The sequence below is a fragment of the Glycine max genome, chromosome 4 (assembly GCF_000004515.6).
Source record: "Glycine max cultivar Williams 82 chromosome 4, Glycine_max_v4.0, whole genome shotgun sequence".
Taxonomy (NCBI): domain Eukaryota; kingdom Viridiplantae; phylum Streptophyta; class Magnoliopsida; order Fabales; family Fabaceae; genus Glycine; species Glycine max.
Genome location: NC_016091.4, coordinates 41,326,272 through 41,343,282, shown reverse-complemented (window position 1 = coordinate 41,343,282; position 17,011 = coordinate 41,326,272). Strand labels below are relative to the sequence as shown.

The following is a 17,011-nucleotide window of genomic DNA, read 5'->3' as shown; positions in this document are numbered from 1 at the left end:
TTTTTAAAATTTTAAGTGAAGGGCATTTTTACCAATTCACTTAAAATGTTGGGCGTACCAGCAATTTTCTGGGTGTGCAAAGAAAATTCCACGATTTTGTGGACAAGTGGGATTTTAGTTGGTCCACAAAATAACACTTCAATTTGTGGGGCAACTTTGGGAATTGCTAGGGGCACCCAGCAACATTGCTGGTGCACCCAGCAATTTTTCAAAAACCCCAAAATACCCCTGAACAATTTTCTTTTATAAAAAAGTTGCTTTTTTTTTCATCGTTGCTTTCTTTGTTTCTCCGTGGTGCTTGTGCTGTGCAATATTTCTCAGTGCTGGTTGTGCTTGTGTAGAAGCAAAGCTTCATGGTGAATCAAGAGTGATTCAAAGATGTTTTGATGATAACAAAAGATGATGACAAAGGTGATGACAAAAAGGTCAAATGTCAATCCAAGAACAATTCAAGAGTTCAAGATAAGAATCAAGAAGAATTCAAGACTCAAGAAGAAAGTTAAGAGTCAAGAATCAAGATTCAAGGTTCAAGATCTCAAAAATCAAGATCAAGATTCAAGACTCAAGATTCAAGAATCAAGAGAAGGCTTAATCAAGATAATATAAAAAGTTTTTCTCAAAAATTGAGTAGCACATGATTTTTCTCAAAAACATGTTTACCAAAGAGTTTTTACTCTCTGGTAATCGATTACCAGATTGTTGTAATCGATTACCAATAGCAAAATTGTTTTGAAAAAGTTTTCAAATTCAATTTACAACGTTCCAATTAATTTCAAAAAGTTGTAATCGATTACAATGTTTTGGTAATCGATTACCAGTGCCTTTGAACGTTGAAATTCAAATTCAAATGTGAAGAGTCAGATCCTTTCACATAAAAGCCTTGTGTAACCGATTACACTGATTTGGTAATCGATTACTAGTGATTGTTTCTGAATAAATCAAAAGATGTAACTCTTCAAAAGGTTTTTGACTTTTTCAAATTGGTTTTAAGTTTTTCTAAAAGTTATAACTCTTCTAAATGGTTTTCTTGACCAGACATGAAGAGTTTATAAAAGCAAGACTTTGTTTTGCATTTCAAGCATCTTGAACACTTATTTAATCAATCTTTTACAAGCCCTAAATCTCTTTGAACTTCTTCTTCTTTGTACCAAAAGCTTTCCAAAGTTTTCTGGTTTTCTAAACCTTGAAAACTTGTGCTATTCATCTTTTCATTCTCTTCTCCCTTTGCCAAAAAGAATTCGCCAAGGACTAACCGCCTGAATTCATTTTGTGTCTCTCTTGTCCCTTTTCCAAAAGAACAAAGGACTAACCGCCTGAATCCTTTTGTGTCTCCCTTCTCCCTTGTTAAAGAATTCAAAACGACACATTTTGAGAATTCTTTTGATTCTTCCCTTTCCCTAATACAAAACTGTTCAAAGGACTAACCGCCTGAGAATTCTTTTGTATCCCCATTCACAAAGTATCAAAGGTTTAACCGCCTGAGATCTTTGTCTTAACACATTGGAGGGTACATCCTTTGTGGTACAAGTAGAGGGTACATCTACTTGGGTTTGACTGAGAACAAAAGAGGGTACATCTCTTGTGGATCAGTTCTAGTGGAGGGTACATCCACTAGGTTCAAAGAGAACAAGGGAGGGTACATCCCTTATGGATCTTTGTTTGTAAATGGATTTTTACAAGGTTGAAAGAAATCTCAAGGACCGCAGGTCGCTTAGGGACTGGATGTAGGCACGAGTTGTTGCCGAACCAGTATAAAAACTCTTGTGTGTTTGTCTCCTTCTTCCCTACTCTTTTACTTTCCGGTGTGCATTTTAATTTCTGTTTTTACTTTTGGTTAAGTTTCTCTTCTACTCCTTATTCTCTTAACAACATAAGTAAAAGCCTTAGAAGAGTAAATTTTTAATTAGTAAAGCTTTAGGAATATTTAATTCAACCCCCCATTCTTAATTATTCTGAGGCCACTCGATCCAACAGCTTGTGCTCTACTTTGGTGTGATATTTTTCAACTAAGGTACATAGCTTTTCTGTGTATCATTGTTTATTTTGGGTAGTGGAATGGTGTAAGTGTCTGATTTGAAGCAAATGAAGAACATCTTCCTCGAGATTTTACGGAAGAAATTTTCTTCTGCTGTTGACATTACAACTGCGGAAGAAAAAAACTTCTTCCGTGGAACCTTACGAAAGATGTCTTCCGCGAGATTCCACGAAAGAAGTTGTCTTCCGCAATTGTGATGTCCACAGCGGAAGAAAACTTCTTCCATGGAAGCTCACGGAAGATGTCTTCCGTGAGCTTCCACGGAATAAGTTTTCTTCCGTTGTGGACATCACAACTGCGGAAGACAGCTTCTTCCGTGGATTAATTTGTTTTATGATTTTTAGTTTTAAGATTATTTTGAATGTTATTTTGGTTAATTCTATTTGTAATTTATGTGAAACATAAAAATATATTTCTTGGTTGAAGTGTTGATTTTTTTGCCTAGGTTGAAGTATTTTTTGGTTAAATGAACTTTGTAGGTTATAATTTTGAAATTATGTAATTAAAAGTTGAATTTGGTTGTTGTTAAAATATTGATGTATATGTAGATTAAATATTTGTGTGAGGTTGTCAAATGTTGAATTACTTTGATATTCATAATTTGTAAATTTTTTTGGGTTGCTGTATTGTTCAAATTATTTATTTGAATGTTGAATTAGGTGATAGTTATAGTTTGAATTAAGATGGACGAAGATCAATGGGCATATTACAGTACGATGTCCGAAGAAATTGATATGGATTTTCAAGATGAACAAGATTATGGTGTGAATGAAGGACATGTTGATTGTTCAGACGCTTTTAATACTTCTCAGGTAATCATGTCGATCAGTTTGAGTTGTTTGGTATAATGTATGATTTGTGTAAAAATTAATATGTCATGGTTGTGTCCTAGGTCTTTGCAACCCGAGAAGATGCTTTGCAGTGGGCTCGAACGGTTGCCCATGAAAACGGTTTTGTTGCAGTAATTATGAGGTATGATACATATACTGGTAGCAGAGGAAGAACTTCATTTGTGTTAATTGGGTGTGAAAGGAGCGGTAAGTACAAGTGTAGGAAGAAAGAATTTGTTAGAAGAGACACAGGCACTAGAAAATGTGGTTGTCCCTTTAAGATTCATGGAAAACTAGTGCATGGAGGTGAAGGTTGGATGGTGAAGCTGATATGTGAGATTCACAACCATGAATTGGCGAAGACCTTAGTTGGACTTCCATATGCTGGGAGATTGACAGATGATGAGAAGAATATCATTGTTGATATGACGAAGTCGAATGTGAAACCAAGAAACATCCTGCTAACATTGAAGGAGCACAATGCCAACAGTTGCACCACAATCAAACAAATCTACAATGCAAGAAGTGGATATCGTTCTTCAATCAGAGGAGATGACACTGAAATGCAACACCTAATGAGGCTCCTTGAACGTGACCAATACATTCATTGGCATAGATTGAAGGATCAAGATGTGGTGCGTGATTTGTTTTGGTGTCACCCAGATGCAGTTAAGTTATGTAACGCATGTCATCTTGTTTTTTTGATAGACAGTACCTACAAAACAAATAGGTACAGGCTCCCATTGCTTGACTTTGTGGGGGTGACACCAACCGGGATGACTTTCTCTGCAGGGTTTGCATATCTGGAGGGTTAGCGCGTGAACAATCTTGTATGGACATTGGAACGTTTTCGAGACCTTTTTTTAAGAAACAATCGACTTCCTATTGTTATTGTCACAGACAGAGACCTAGCCCTGATGAATGCTGTGAAAGTTGTGTTTCCGGAGTGTACGAATTTGTTGTGCAAGTTTCACATAGACAAGAATGTGAAGGCAAAGTGCAAATCGCTAATTCGTCAGAAGAATGCCTTGGACTACGTAATGGATAGCTGGGGTAATTTGGTAGATTGTCCTTCAGAACAAGAGTTCCCTGAGCACTTTCAAAGGTTTCAAGTAGCGTGTTCCCCGTGGCCAATGTTCGTTGACTACGTATGTGAGACATGGATTGTCCCACACAAGGAGAAGTTTATCACGGCCTAGACGAATAAGGTGATGCACCTAGGCAACACAACAACAAATAGGTATTTACATGTTTTATTATTTTTGTCAAGTTTTTGTTTAAATGATTGTTATTAATTTGTGTTGTCTGTTGTGTGTTTTAAATGTAGGGTTGAATATGCACATTGGTCTCGGAAAAGGGTATTACAGAATTGCGTTGGAGACCTCTGTAGTGTTTGGGATGCAATGAACAACATGATGACACTACAACACACTGAAATTAGAGCATTATTCGAAAGAAGTATGCATGTTGTTAGTCATGTTTTTAAGAAAACCTTATACAAGAGGCTTCTGGGACTGGTGTCAAGGTATGCTTTAAATGAAATTTCGGTTGAGTTTGAGCGCATACGTCATTTCAAAGACAATCCGTCTTCTTGTGGTTGTGTCTTGAGAACCACGCTAGGTCTTCCTTGTGCATGCGAGCTACAAAGGTATGATGGTGGCAACATCCCACTAGATGCAGTCCATATGTACTGGAGGAGACTTAGTTTTTCAGACCAGGGGCTATGTGAGGCCGAAGTGAGCATCAAGGAAGAGATGGATAGAATATATAAAAGATTCGAGGAACTTAGTGTTTGCGGGAAAGTTACTTTCAAGAGTAAACTCTGAGAATTCGTGTTTCCCGATGAGACCTCTATGTGTCCTCCTCCATCAAAGGTTAAGACGAAAGGTGCCCTGAAGAAAGTAATGAAAAGAAGCAAAAGATCGACAAAGCGTGATCCATCTTATTGGGAGTATGTTGATGCTTATCATTCGGTTCAAAACAGCAACACCTCAGACAGACCCAGTGCATCATCTTTTGAACCACTGAAGCCAGCAAGGATGATCCCGATGTTAGATCAATTTGTGCCATTTATGCATGGTTTCATTGAGGACGTTGTTGATGTGAAAGCGAATGGTAATTGTGGATATCGGTCAGTTTCCGCTTTGTTAGGTATGGGAGAAGAATGTTGGGTCGTGATGCGTAACGAATTGATTAAAGAACTTGGCAAATGGTCACAAGACTACATAAAGATTTTTGGTGGCACGGAGAGATATGAACAGTTGAGGTTGTCCCTACACGTGGATGGGTTATCCAAGGTATGTGTTTTATGCTTTTTATTTATATAAATAATGTTTACATGAGTGACACATGTATTTTTTTTTGTGATTTAGGTTAGTATGGACAAATGGATGGATATAATGGATATGAGATATGTAATTGCGTCAAGATATAATGTAATCCTTGTATCGTTGTCACGACAACAGAGCTTCACATTTTTCCCTCTTAGAAGTTGACCACCGGCCGATTCTTCTATGCACCGCATGATATGCGTCGGTCATGTGTTTGGCAGTCATTTTGTTCAGGTCCATTGAAAATTCATTTACTCAAATAATTTCAATTATTGAATGAGTTGGTTTGTTCGTTTAAGTTATTATTGTAATTTCACTTACAACAGGTTTATCTGAAAGATCGTTGTCCCTTACCGCCTATGGTGTTGTTATGGTCAAGCAATTTGTATCTGGAGGCAAAACAGTGGCCAACTGCATATGCAGGTAGAATGCAGCACTCTTAAGCCTAATGACAATTACTACAACGCACATAGACCTAAGCAGACACTGAACTTGTAATATTTATGTATCTATATTTACGATTGGATTTCTATTCATGTAATTAATCAGTATTGAAATACTAATGAATTGTTGTGTGAACAAATTGACTAGCTTGTCCATTTAAAAGCAATTACATGACATGACAATTACTAGCGTGAGTCGACATTGATTGATGAGACACGACAATTACTGACGTGACACGACAATGCTTTACTTGTAAACTTAAAAACTAAAAATGGTCACGGGTCTGTTAAAAGTGAAGCCATGCACCTGCTTGGGCCATGTATATAAATGAGACATGGGCATGTCCATGGTACTCAACAGCAAGTGGTATTCACAGTCTGTCAAAAGAAATTTTGATAAACAATGGCATTCTTAGGAGAAACTTTGTCTCAGATGATCGTCAACTCAAGGTTGACATTCATTTTTCCAAATGGAGTTGTCATTCACAATGAGTGTGGGGTTTATTTTCAAAGTTCTACTCCAGTGCCCATGAGAGTACCAAACCTCTGCGATTTTTCAACTCTTAAAAGCATAATACATAACACCCTTCAGCTAAACAACAATCAAGTTGTGGATGAAATTCATTATCGGCGACCGCTCAAAGATACAGGTAATAACATTCACTTCCATTGTATGCAATTGAAACATGACATGGATGTGAACACCATGTTAATGTGTAATGATCAATTTTCATGTGTTGAACCGATTGAGTTGTTATGCACCATTGGTAGAACACCAGATGCAATTTTAAACTTACTTGAATGCCCCAGCATCCGTACTCATGATGCGGTTCTGTATTACAACGGAAGGTGGAACATGCCACGCCCAAACAACTTTGTGGGTTACGCGTTCACAGGAATAAATCCCCAAAAATTTGATGTTCCAAAAGGATGTACCATAGATGAACTGAAGGATTTGATCAAGCAGGTAACACCTAAAGGGAATCCTCCTCATGGGATTCATGAATCCCAACTTGTAAGGCGTTTGTTTTATCAACAACCTGCTCATTTGGAGTATTCTGACAAAGTTTTAAAATTTGAAATTATTGAGCTGAAATCTGACGACGACGTGCTGAAGGTGTTGGTAGAGTCCAATTACTGGAAACAATTTGCGCCAATAAAAATTTTGGCTTTGTTTAGTAAAGTGGTTTTGGAAAATGATGACTAGGTGGTTACGTCCTTGCATGTTTGAATGCTAGTTATATGTTGTGGTGTTTCGTGCAAATTATATTTGTGTCCATCATGTTCAACTGAATGTAATGTGTTAGTGTGTCAAATTGTTATGTTTGTGACCCATTTGTTATGTGTATTATGTATGAAAAAGGGGTACTTAGGCATGTTTCTAACAAGTCCAAAACCAACTTTTTTTATTTTTGGTGCCTCGATTTGAGGTGTGATTCGATGGAACGGGGCACTGCTTTTATTTTTTTGGGTTCCTTGACGTGAAAACATGACAAATAGGGGCCCTCGACAGTCTCAAGCGGCTCCCACATAATTTTAGAAAAAGCCCGAACAGGGGTGTCGCAACCTACCCTTCGACGGGTGCGTGTTCCAAGAAAGGAATACGCGCGGAGTCGCCACCAATGTTTATTTGAGGAAAACGTCGGAAAAACCGGAAAAGACGTGATCTACGAACTTTAAGTGAAAGGTTCGGGAGTTGTATTTACACAAGGGGAAGGTATTAGCACCCCACGCATCCGTCACAAGAGACGGCAGCCTTTAATCAAATGTGCAAATATGACTTCAATTTATATTCTTTTCCCTTTTTACGTTCTTATGTCTTTTTTATGCCTTTTTATGTTTTTATCTTTTTATGGTCGACAAGGGCGTTTCCCTTTGCTCCTACGTATTCCTCAATTGTGATGAGAAAATCAGACCTACGTAGTTCTTTTGTGAACAAAGCGTTTTGGTTACGTTATTTTTTATCCTTTTTTGCAAGATATGTTTTTGTTGAATGAAAGGTCATTTTAGGCGTTGGACCATTAGACAATCTTTCGATTCTTTTGAAAAGTGAGAAAAACATTAAGGCATTGGACCATTAATGATTTCTTTATTTTTGAAAGAGGTAACAAAGTTACATATTGATTTTAGGCTTTTTAGAAATCTACACTTAACCAATAAAAGCAGAAAAGACCATTTCAAGGCGTTGGACCTTTGAAAATGGCTTTTTTAGGCGATGACAAAAGTTTGGTTAATGAATTGATTTTAGCCTTAGTTTCACTTTGGTTATTAGTCGATTCAATTAAGAAAGAGAAATCCCAAAGAAAAATGTCCGATTGATTTTTTTTGATTTATTTTAATAAAAGATATTTTTTATTATTATATTATTATTTTACCTCTTTTTGATTTTCAACGTGGTTACGTCATGACCGAACGGTCGGATTTCATTTTATCAGAAATTAACGGATGTTATAATTCAAATGATCGGTGGAAATTTATTTTATTTTTAATAGGGGAGAAATAACTTAAGTAAATAACTAAAGCACGTCAAAAGGGGGTACGGAAAGCAAATGAAATGAAAATAAAAGCACGTGAAAACAAATGAGGACCACTAAGGGTACATAGAATGAATTGAAAAATTCGATTTTGGGAACTTACCGGTTGAAGACCGAAGAACGACGAAGAACAAACGAAGAACGTCCAAGAACAGTTGAAAATCTTCACGAAATCACCCACGGAAACGTTACGGAAGCGCCTCGGCTTGGATTTTCTTCATGGAAACAATTTTCCTCAGTAATTTTAAGTGATCTCGAAATACCAGGAGGGCTGAACATTTTTCTTCTTCACTCCTCCCTCTATTTATAGGAAAATAGGGGAGGAGCTTGCCACCCAGCTCACGCAGGCGAGCTAGGTTGCTTCCTCCAGAAGCAACCGCCTTCTGGAGGAACATCCTGGAAGGCCCAAGTGGGCCTGATTGCTATTTGAACCCCCATTTTTACTAAATACACCCCCTGCCTTTTTTGGTGATTCTTTTTCCGTAACGTTACGAAACTTTACGAATTTCGTAACGATGCTTGTTTTCTTTCCGTAATGTTACGAAACCTTACGGATCACGTAATCATCCCTTTTTGCCTTCCGGAACGTTACGGAACTTTACGGATTGCGCACTAACACTTCCTTTTAATTTCCGGCATGTCACGGAACTTCACGGATTGTGCTACAACGCTTTTCTTTTGGCTTCCGACATGTCTCAGAACTTCACAAATTTCCTAACGATGGGTGCCAAATACCTCGAAGTGGTCAAACGAGGGTCGCATCCCAACAGCGGATGGTCCCCGGACGAAATTAGGGTATGAAAGTTGCCCCTCTTTACTTGTCTTTTATTAGAGATAAAAGGGAAGTAAAGATAAGACACTAATTTTGTTCGAGCGAAACACCATTCGTCCAGTGAACCTTCCTGCCAGCGGGACCAGCAAAAATTTGAAAATGATCAGTACTGACACATCATCCTGATACTGTCGAATTTGTTCCTCTTGGTTGATACAAGACGCAGTATGACCATAATTTTTCTTCACGTTTTGTTGGACACGATAGAGCCTGGGCGGCGAGACACAGAATGACCATAATTTGTCTCTGCGTGCCACCGGACACGATCGCCTTTGGATGGCGAAAAGGTGCACGGAATGACCATAATTTGTCTTTGCCCACCTCTCGACTTACTGTCCCCGAATGACAAAGGGCGCAGAATCTGTCACTGCGCGTTTATCACTCGACTTGTGAAATCTGAATGACAAAAGGCGCAGAATCTGTCTCTGCGCGTTTACCACCCAACTTGTGGTTCCTGAATGATAAAGGGTGCAGAATTCGTCTATGTGCATTTATCACCCAATTTGCGAAATCTGAATGGCAAAGGGCGCAGAATTCGTCTATGCGCGTTTACCACTCGACTCGCTGCTCCTGAATGATAAAGGGCGCAAAATTCGTCTATGCGCGTTTATCACTCATTGCGAAATCTGAATGGCAAAGGGCGCAGAATTTGTCTATGCGCGTTTACCACTCGACTTGCTGCTCCTGAATGATAAAGGGCGCAGAATCTGTATCTACGCATTTACCACCCATCGAGCGTGTGGATAATCGCATGTCATCGGGCCCGCCGCCTCTGGATGACAAAAGGCGCAGAAGACGATGTTAGTCTCTGCGTGCTATCATGCTTTGAGTCTTATAGATAGCAAAAAAAGGTTTAAACGGATAACCACTCGGGTATCTCCGCATGTCACATGACTCTAGTGTCAATATGACAGAAATTGTCTGCACGGAAGATGACGTAAATCTCCGTGTGTCAACGGGCTTGTTGGCCGCGATTGACAAAGGGTGCAGAAGATGACGTTAGTCTCTACGTGCTATCATGCTTTGAGTCTTAGAGATAGCAAAAGAAAGTTTAAATGGATAACCACTCGGGTATCTCCGCATGTCACGTGACTCCAGTGTCAGTATGATAGAAATTGTCTACGCGGAAGATGACGTAAATCTTCGCGTGTCAACGGGCTTGTTAGCCGCAATTGACAAAGGGTGCAGAAGACGACGTTAGTCTCTGTGTGCTATCATGCTTTGAGTCATAGAGATAGCAAAAGAAAGTCTAAACGAATAACCACTCAGGTATCTCCGCATGTCATCGGGCCCGCCGCCTCTGGATGACAAAAGGCGTAGAAGACGACGTTAGTCTCTGCGTGCTATCATGCTTTGAGACTTAGAGATAGAAAAAGTGCGGATAACCACTTGGGTATCTCCGCATGTCATCGGACCCGCCACCTCTGGATGACAAAAGGCGCAGAAGACGACGTTAGTATCTGCGTGCTATCATGCTTTAAGACTTAAAGATAGCAAAAGTGCGGATAACCACTTGGGTATCTCCGCATGTCATCGGGCCCGCTGCCTCTGGATGACAAAAGGCGTAGAATACAATGTTAGTCTCTGCGTGCTATCATGCTTTATAGATAGCAAAAGTATTTTAAAAGTGCGGGACCAAATGGTTCCCGCATGTCATCAGGCCCGCCGCCTCTGGATGACAAAAGGCGCAGAAGACGACTTTAGTCTCTGCGTGGTATCATGCTTTGAGTCTTATAGATAGCAAAAGGTTTATACGGATAACCGCTTGGGTATTTCCGCCTGTCACATGACTCCAAGGTCAGTATGACAGAGATTGTGGGGCGGCCGACAAAAGCGAGGCTCTTACTCCTATGTATCCTCAATGAGGAACTCAGACCTACGTAGTTCTAGATAACTTGTGAGACTAAAAATAGTCTCAGTGTTTTCTTTACTAAAATGCGAACATGCTTTAGTAAAGAGACAAAACTTCCAACTGATCAGAGCAACATATTTTTTGGATGAAAAACAATGTGTCTACCGGGGAAGGAGAGTATACTGATGAAATCTTCTCATAACCACAAATGAGATTTTGGATGTTAACATTTCATTTCTAAATGACCATTTAGAGGAAACACTGGGTTCAACAAAAATAGAAGAAAATCACTCAAAGTGTATTAATCTCACACATGTAAGTGTTTTGTCCTAATTCCGAACCATAGATATGCCATGACTTGATCTTGCAAATCATTTTCTATCAAATCAAAGATTACATACGTGATCATGGATCAGTAGGACTTTTTCTTGGGAATGGTGTTTTTTGTGGAAATTTTGGCTTTGAATGTTTTTGGCCTTTTCCTTTTCCGTCTTTTTTTAGTGTGAGGCGAACAAGTCACTAACACAGGATTTTGGTTGGCAATCAAAGGGAGAGGACCACTTTAGATCGTGGTTTCCTTTCTTTTCTTGTTTACTTGGTGACAAATCTGTATTTGTTCAGATGTCGTCTGGTCCAAAGACTTTTCTGCACATTTCTTTTTCTTCCGATGTTTGATCGGGAATTTTCTTTCCTTTCTTTTTTTTTGCTTTCTCTCAATCTTTGATGGAGAATTTTCTCTTTTTGCTTTCTTTCGATTCTTTGATCGAGAACTTTCTTTTCTTCTTTTCTCTTCTTTTTTTTTTGTTTTCTTTTGAGGGAAAGGTTTATGGTGAGTTGGGATTTTGGCTCAAGGCTTGTAGAACGGCTGGACATGATATATGTTAGGGTTTGGTTTGGTTCAGGGATAAAAGGGGATGCCCCACATTATTTCCATGACACAAATGCAACAATGATGATTTAGAAATTTTATGCAAAACTAGTCATGCATGCACCTATGTGGACACTCAAGTGTCAAACTTTTATGGTCATGTGATGATAGGGCTCAGGATTCATTTCCTCTATTTTAGTCAACCCAGTATTTCCAAAATATGTTCTTTTATCAATTTGTGCATTCATCCGAGTCTATCTTGGGTGTTCGGAAAAACTTTCACAGCATTTACCCTTCAACTGTGTACACATATTTTTCAAAAACTGGTTATGATCAGTGAATTCTTTCAAAGAAAAGTTGGAAATTATCTCTTTTCATGAGCATGCTGATTTTTCAGCTAGACAACTTATTTTTCTTTTTATTTTCTTTTTTCCTTCCTTCTTTTTCTTGTTTGTTTTTGTTTTTTTTCTTTTCATGAGGTATTTTGCTACCTAAACACGTGTATATTTTTGTGAGGTATTTTTGCTATATACATGCATATCCAAGGTATCTTGCTACCTAAAAACACACACACACACACACACACACACACACACACACACACACATATATATATATATATATTGGTGAGTATCTTTTTGCTACATACATGCATATGTAAGGTATCTTGCTACCTAAACATACATATATATCTTTTGTGAGGTATTTTTTACTACATACATGCATATCCAAGGTATCTTTCTACCTAAACATACATATATATATATATATATATATATATATATATATATATATATATATATATATATATATATATATATATATATTTTGTGAAGTATTTTTTTGTTTACATACATGCATATCTAAGGTATCTTTCTACCTAAACATACATATATATATTTTGTGAACTATTTTTTTGTTTACATATATGCATATCTAAGGTATTTTCACTACCTAAACATACATATATATATTTTGTGAAGTATTTTTTGGTTTACATACATGCATATCTAAGGTATTTTCACTACCTAAACATATATATATATCTAAGGTATTTTCACTACCTAAACATACATATATATATTTTGTGAAGTATTTTTTGGTTTACATACATGCATATCTAAGGTATTTTCACTACCTAAACATATATATATATATATTGTGAAGTATTTTTTTGTTTACATACATGCATATCTAAGGTATTTTCACTACCTAAACATACATATATATATTTTGTGAGGTATAACTACCTTCCGAGCTTGTGCTTGTTTTATTCAAATTCCTAGGATCATGAGCAACTAGGTGTGTCCTACTATAACTTGTGAAACAAAAGGTGATCAAATAACAAGCAGAAATTTAAAAGTTACTAGGTTGCCTCCTAGTAGCGCTTCTTTAACGTCATGAGCTGGACGCTTGATGACTTGTCGGTCATGGGCCTAGTACTTTTGCTTACCTTTGGCTTTGGACTTGGTTGCCTATTGGTCGGCCATGTGTCGTAGGCAATGCTCTAACCTTTTTGTGGATGAGCTGAGGTGAACTCTAGAGGTGGTGGCGGTGCGTCTATTGCCCGCTACTGGCCATCCCCAGGCTGCTGTGGTGTTTCGCCCTGCGCCTGCCTGGGGGCGCAGTACTTCTTGATGAAAGCTCGATTAGTAGGGGGCCTGATGACCTTGCTGGGGGCGACAGACACCCCGTAGAACCAACAGAGACCCGTAATCAGAGCTGGCAACTCCAAGACCCTGTTAGACTTCTCCGGGTCCACTGAGTGTCTTGCGGGCGTGATCCCTACAAACAAAGATGGCATCAAAAATTAGTTGGACGATGTGCATACTTACCTATGTCATGATGGCGTGACCTTGCTGGGGGGAACGGGCACCCTATAAGATTGACAGAGGCCCGTAACCAGAGTCGGAAACCCCAGGGCCCTGTTGGGCTCCTCCAAGTCCACTGGGTGTCTTGTGGGCGCTACCCCTGCAAATAATAGATGACATCAGAAATCAGTTTAGCCACATGCATACTTACCTATGTCGGAACGGCACAGACCAACCGATACTTTCGCAGGGGGAGATCGGCACTGCGGTCGCTGGGCAGAATGTTGCTAAGTAGCAACGTCATCTATATCTGTGTAAGAGTGGTCATGTTAGTGCGCATGATCCGCCCTCATCTCTTTGCAGCGGTACGAGTGAAATCTTGGCCCGGTATGCATAGTAGCTGCGTGATAGCCTCCCTCTCTGGTTGTATTCACATAGTTGGTCGCCCTCCAATATCAGGGGGCACCCCAGGAACTGATAAAAGGAAACTACTCGCCCCTTAACCGGGAGCGCAAGTCTCGGTTAAGCATTAAGGGCAGAGGACCTTAAATTCTCTTAAGGTGTGGCTATGGAGCCCATTGAAAGTGAGGATGTGTAGCCCTCTGAAGGCGAGGACGTGTAGTCCTCTGAAGGTGAGGATGTGTAGTCTTCTGAAGGTGAGGACGTATAGTCCTCTGACGACGAGGACGTGTAGTCCTCTGAAGGCGAGGGCGTGCAGCCCTCCTAAGGCAAGGACGTGAAGCCCTCTAAAGGCAAGGGCGTGCAACCCTCTTAAGGTGAAGGCATGTAGCCCTCTGAAGGCGAGGGCATATAGCCCCTTAAAGGCAAGGACGTGCAGTCCTCTGATGGCAAGGACGTGCAGTCCTCTGAATTTGTGGACGTCTAGTCCTACAAAGGCAAAGGCGTGTAGCCCTCTGAAGGTGAGGACGTGAAGTCCTCTGAAGGTGAGGACGTATAGTCCTCTAACGGCGAGGACGTGTAGTCCTCTGAAGGCGAGGGCGTGCAACCCTTTTAAGGCCAGGACGTGAAGCCCTCTGAAGGCGAGGGCGTGCAGCCCTCTTAAGGCGAGGGGGTGTAGCCCTCTGAAGGTGAGGATGTGAAGTCCTCTAAAGGTGAGGGTGTGCAACCCTCTGAAGACAAGGATGTGTAGTCCTCTGACGACGAGGACGTGTAGTTCTCTGAAGGTGAGGACGTGAAGTCCTCTGAAGGCGAGGACGTGTAATCCTCTGAAGAAGATAGGTATTAGTACCCAAGGGTTCACCCTTGTGAGAAAGCAAGAGATTGACTCATCGAGAGGGTCGGTCATCCCAAATCCACATGATTGGATATTAGATGTAGGAAATCTATGCAGTTTAACATGATTTTTAAGGATGCAGATGCATACGACCTTTGTCTTGAAATGCGGTAAATGCAGACTTGTAATGGAAAGTTGTACAATGTTCATGACATTCTTTCCCTATTTTGTGATTTTGATTTTGATTTAATTTTTTAGGAAAACACAGATTGACTATCCTTTTGAAAGAGGTGATAATTCATGTAACCTCATCATATCTTTTTGCAAATCTCTTTGGGAACTCCCTCAGAGTGTATGTTCTGTTTGATTTAGTCACTTGACCATTTTGGTGTGACGACAATGGAGCCGTTTGACGTTTAATCAATCCATATAAATTCCAAGGTTTGTCCCCCCCCCCCCCCCCTTTTTTGTTTAAAAATATCGACGGGTGAGAACTTTTGATCTGCCCCTATGTTCACTTGAGGCTCATGCACAATGCCCCTCATTGCCCCAGTGTAAGGCTTTGAGGTACCAATTGTTATCTTTCGTCATGACCTTGTAGCTGGGAACCTATTGGGTGAGAACTTCTAATCTGCCCCTAGGTTTACTTGAGGTTCATGCACGGTGCCCTTCATTGCCCCAGTGTAAGGCTTTGAGGTACTAATCGTTGTCTTTCGTCATGACCTTGTAGCAGGGAACCTATTGGGTGAGAACTTCTAATCTGCCCCTAGGTTCACTTGAGGTTTTTGTATGGTGCCTTTCATTGCCCCAGTGTAGGGCTTTGAGGTATCCATTTTTATCTTTCGTCATGACCTTGTAGCTGGGAACCCATTGGGTGAGAACTTCTAATCTGCCCTTAGGTTCGCTTGAGGTTTATGCATGGTGCCTTTCATTGCCCCAATGTAGGGCTATGAGGTAACCATCGTTGTCTTGTTTTCACAACCTCGTAGTGAGGAAGAACGAAAGAAGCAGTTGATTCTTGCAAAAAGAATTTTCCAAGGACGAGAAATAGTTGAAGGATTTTTTCAGTTGATGGATTAAGTCAAATGACTCCTATGTAGAAACAAAATGTTTTGATGTTTTGATGATGCCAAAGGATCAAGTGCTTCCAAGACAAGAATCCAAGAATCCAAGAAAATCAAGATATATGATCAAGTTGATCTCTAGAATCTTAGGAAGAAGTTTCCAAATTGAAAAAGCAAAAGGTTTGGCCAAAGAATTCTATCTAAATCATTTTAAATTGAGATTTACTCTCTAGTAATCGATTACCAGCAGCTGAAAATGTTTATAACAGTTACTAGAAATTTGAATTCAAAATTTATAATGTGTAATCGATTACACATGGATGGTAATTGATCACCAGCAGTTTATAGAACGTTTTAATTCAAATTTTAAAGCCTGTAATCGATTACACAAGTCTTGTAATTGATTACCAGAGGAGATTTTCAGAAAATAATTTCCAAGAGTCACATCTATTCAAATGGTTTATGAATGGCCATCAAAGGTGACTTGGAAACATGAATTTAAAGAGAGTTTTAATTGCCCAAAAAATTTTATCCTCTCAAAAGATTAAGAGTTTTTCTGAACTGAACTGTCTTATCCTCTCAAAAAGATTCCTTGGTCAACCACTTGCATATTCAATAAGGAATTTTGATTGATCTTCATTGTACAATCTATCTCTTTTAAGAGAGATTTCTTCTTCTCTTCTTCTTTCTGAAAAGGGATAAGAGACCGTGGGTTTCTTGTTGTAGAGGATTCTTGAACACAAGGGAAGGGTTGTCCCTATGTGGTTCAGACTTTGTAGAAGGAGTTTTGCAAAGAAAGTGGAAAATCTCAAGTGGGTTGCTTGAGGACTGGACGTAGGCACGGGAAGTGGCTGAACCAGTATAAATCAAGTTTGCATTCCTCTCTTCCCTTAAACTTCTTTTACTTATTTCTATTTATCTTTTGCTTTAAAGAAGTTTATTTTGAATTGTCTTTTGAGTAATTCATGTTAAGGGTGCATTGTTAATCCAAATAGAGAGAGTGAAAGTTTAATTGGGGAATAGTCTTTGTATCTTAATTCAACCCCCCCCCCCCTTCTTAAGATAACTGAGGCCATTTGTCCCACATCCTATTCTTGATAACTCACTTCTCTAAAAAAAGACGAACTTTTCGGAATGATAAAATGAGGTCACATGAACATCTTGAAAACACAGTCAAT

At 39.4% G+C, this 17,011-nt stretch overlaps 2 protein-coding genes across 2 annotated transcripts; both read left to right on the top strand.

The window, feature by feature from the left end:
- The first annotated feature begins 2,751 nt into the window (after window positions 1–2,751).
- LOC102667511 (uncharacterized) lies at window positions 2,752–4,691 on the top strand. Its single transcript, XM_006579211.1, has 5 exons — window positions 2,752–2,847; window positions 2,928–3,354; window positions 3,574–3,675; window positions 3,766–4,000; window positions 4,193–4,691. The coding sequence occupies exons 1-5, from the start codon at window positions 2,752–2,754 to the stop codon at window positions 4,689–4,691; spliced, it is 1,359 nt and encodes a 452-aa protein (XP_006579274.1).
- A 27-nt stretch (window positions 4,692–4,718) lies between these two features.
- Window positions 4,719–5,638, top strand: LOC106798590 (uncharacterized). The gene is made up of 3 exons (XM_014775188.1): window positions 4,719–5,162; window positions 5,238–5,300; window positions 5,522–5,638. The coding sequence occupies exons 1-3, from the start codon at window positions 4,719–4,721 to the stop codon at window positions 5,636–5,638; spliced, it is 624 nt and encodes a 207-aa protein (XP_014630674.1).
- Window positions 5,639–17,011: the final 11,373 nt, after the last annotated feature.

What these genes read in the sequence shown, in the direction of transcription:
- LOC102667511 (XM_006579211.1), top strand. Translation starts at nt 2,752, where the DNA reads ATGTCCGAAGAAATTGATATGGATTTTCAAGATGAACAAGATTATGGT. An exon ending in GAAGGAGCACAATGCCAACA is followed by an intron (nt 3,355 to 3,573) that starts GTTGCACCACAA and finishes TTTTTTTGATAG; the next exon opens with ACAGTACCTACAAAACAAAT. An exon ending in AGGGTTTGCATATCTGGAGG is followed by an intron (nt 3,676 to 3,765) that starts GTTAGCGCGTGA and finishes TTATTGTCACAG; the next exon opens with ACAGAGACCTAGCCCTGATG.
- LOC106798590 (XM_014775188.1), top strand. Translation starts at nt 4,719, where the DNA reads ATGTGTCCTCCTCCATCAAAGGTTAAGACGAAAGGTGCCCTGAAGAAA. An exon ending in ACGTGGATGGGTTATCCAAG is followed by an intron (nt 5,163 to 5,237) that starts GTATGTGTTTTA and finishes TTTGTGATTTAG; the next exon opens with GTTAGTATGGACAAATGGAT. An exon ending in TAATTGCGTCAAGATATAAT is followed by an intron (nt 5,301 to 5,521) that starts GTAATCCTTGTA and finishes CACTTACAACAG; the next exon opens with GTTTATCTGAAAGATCGTTG.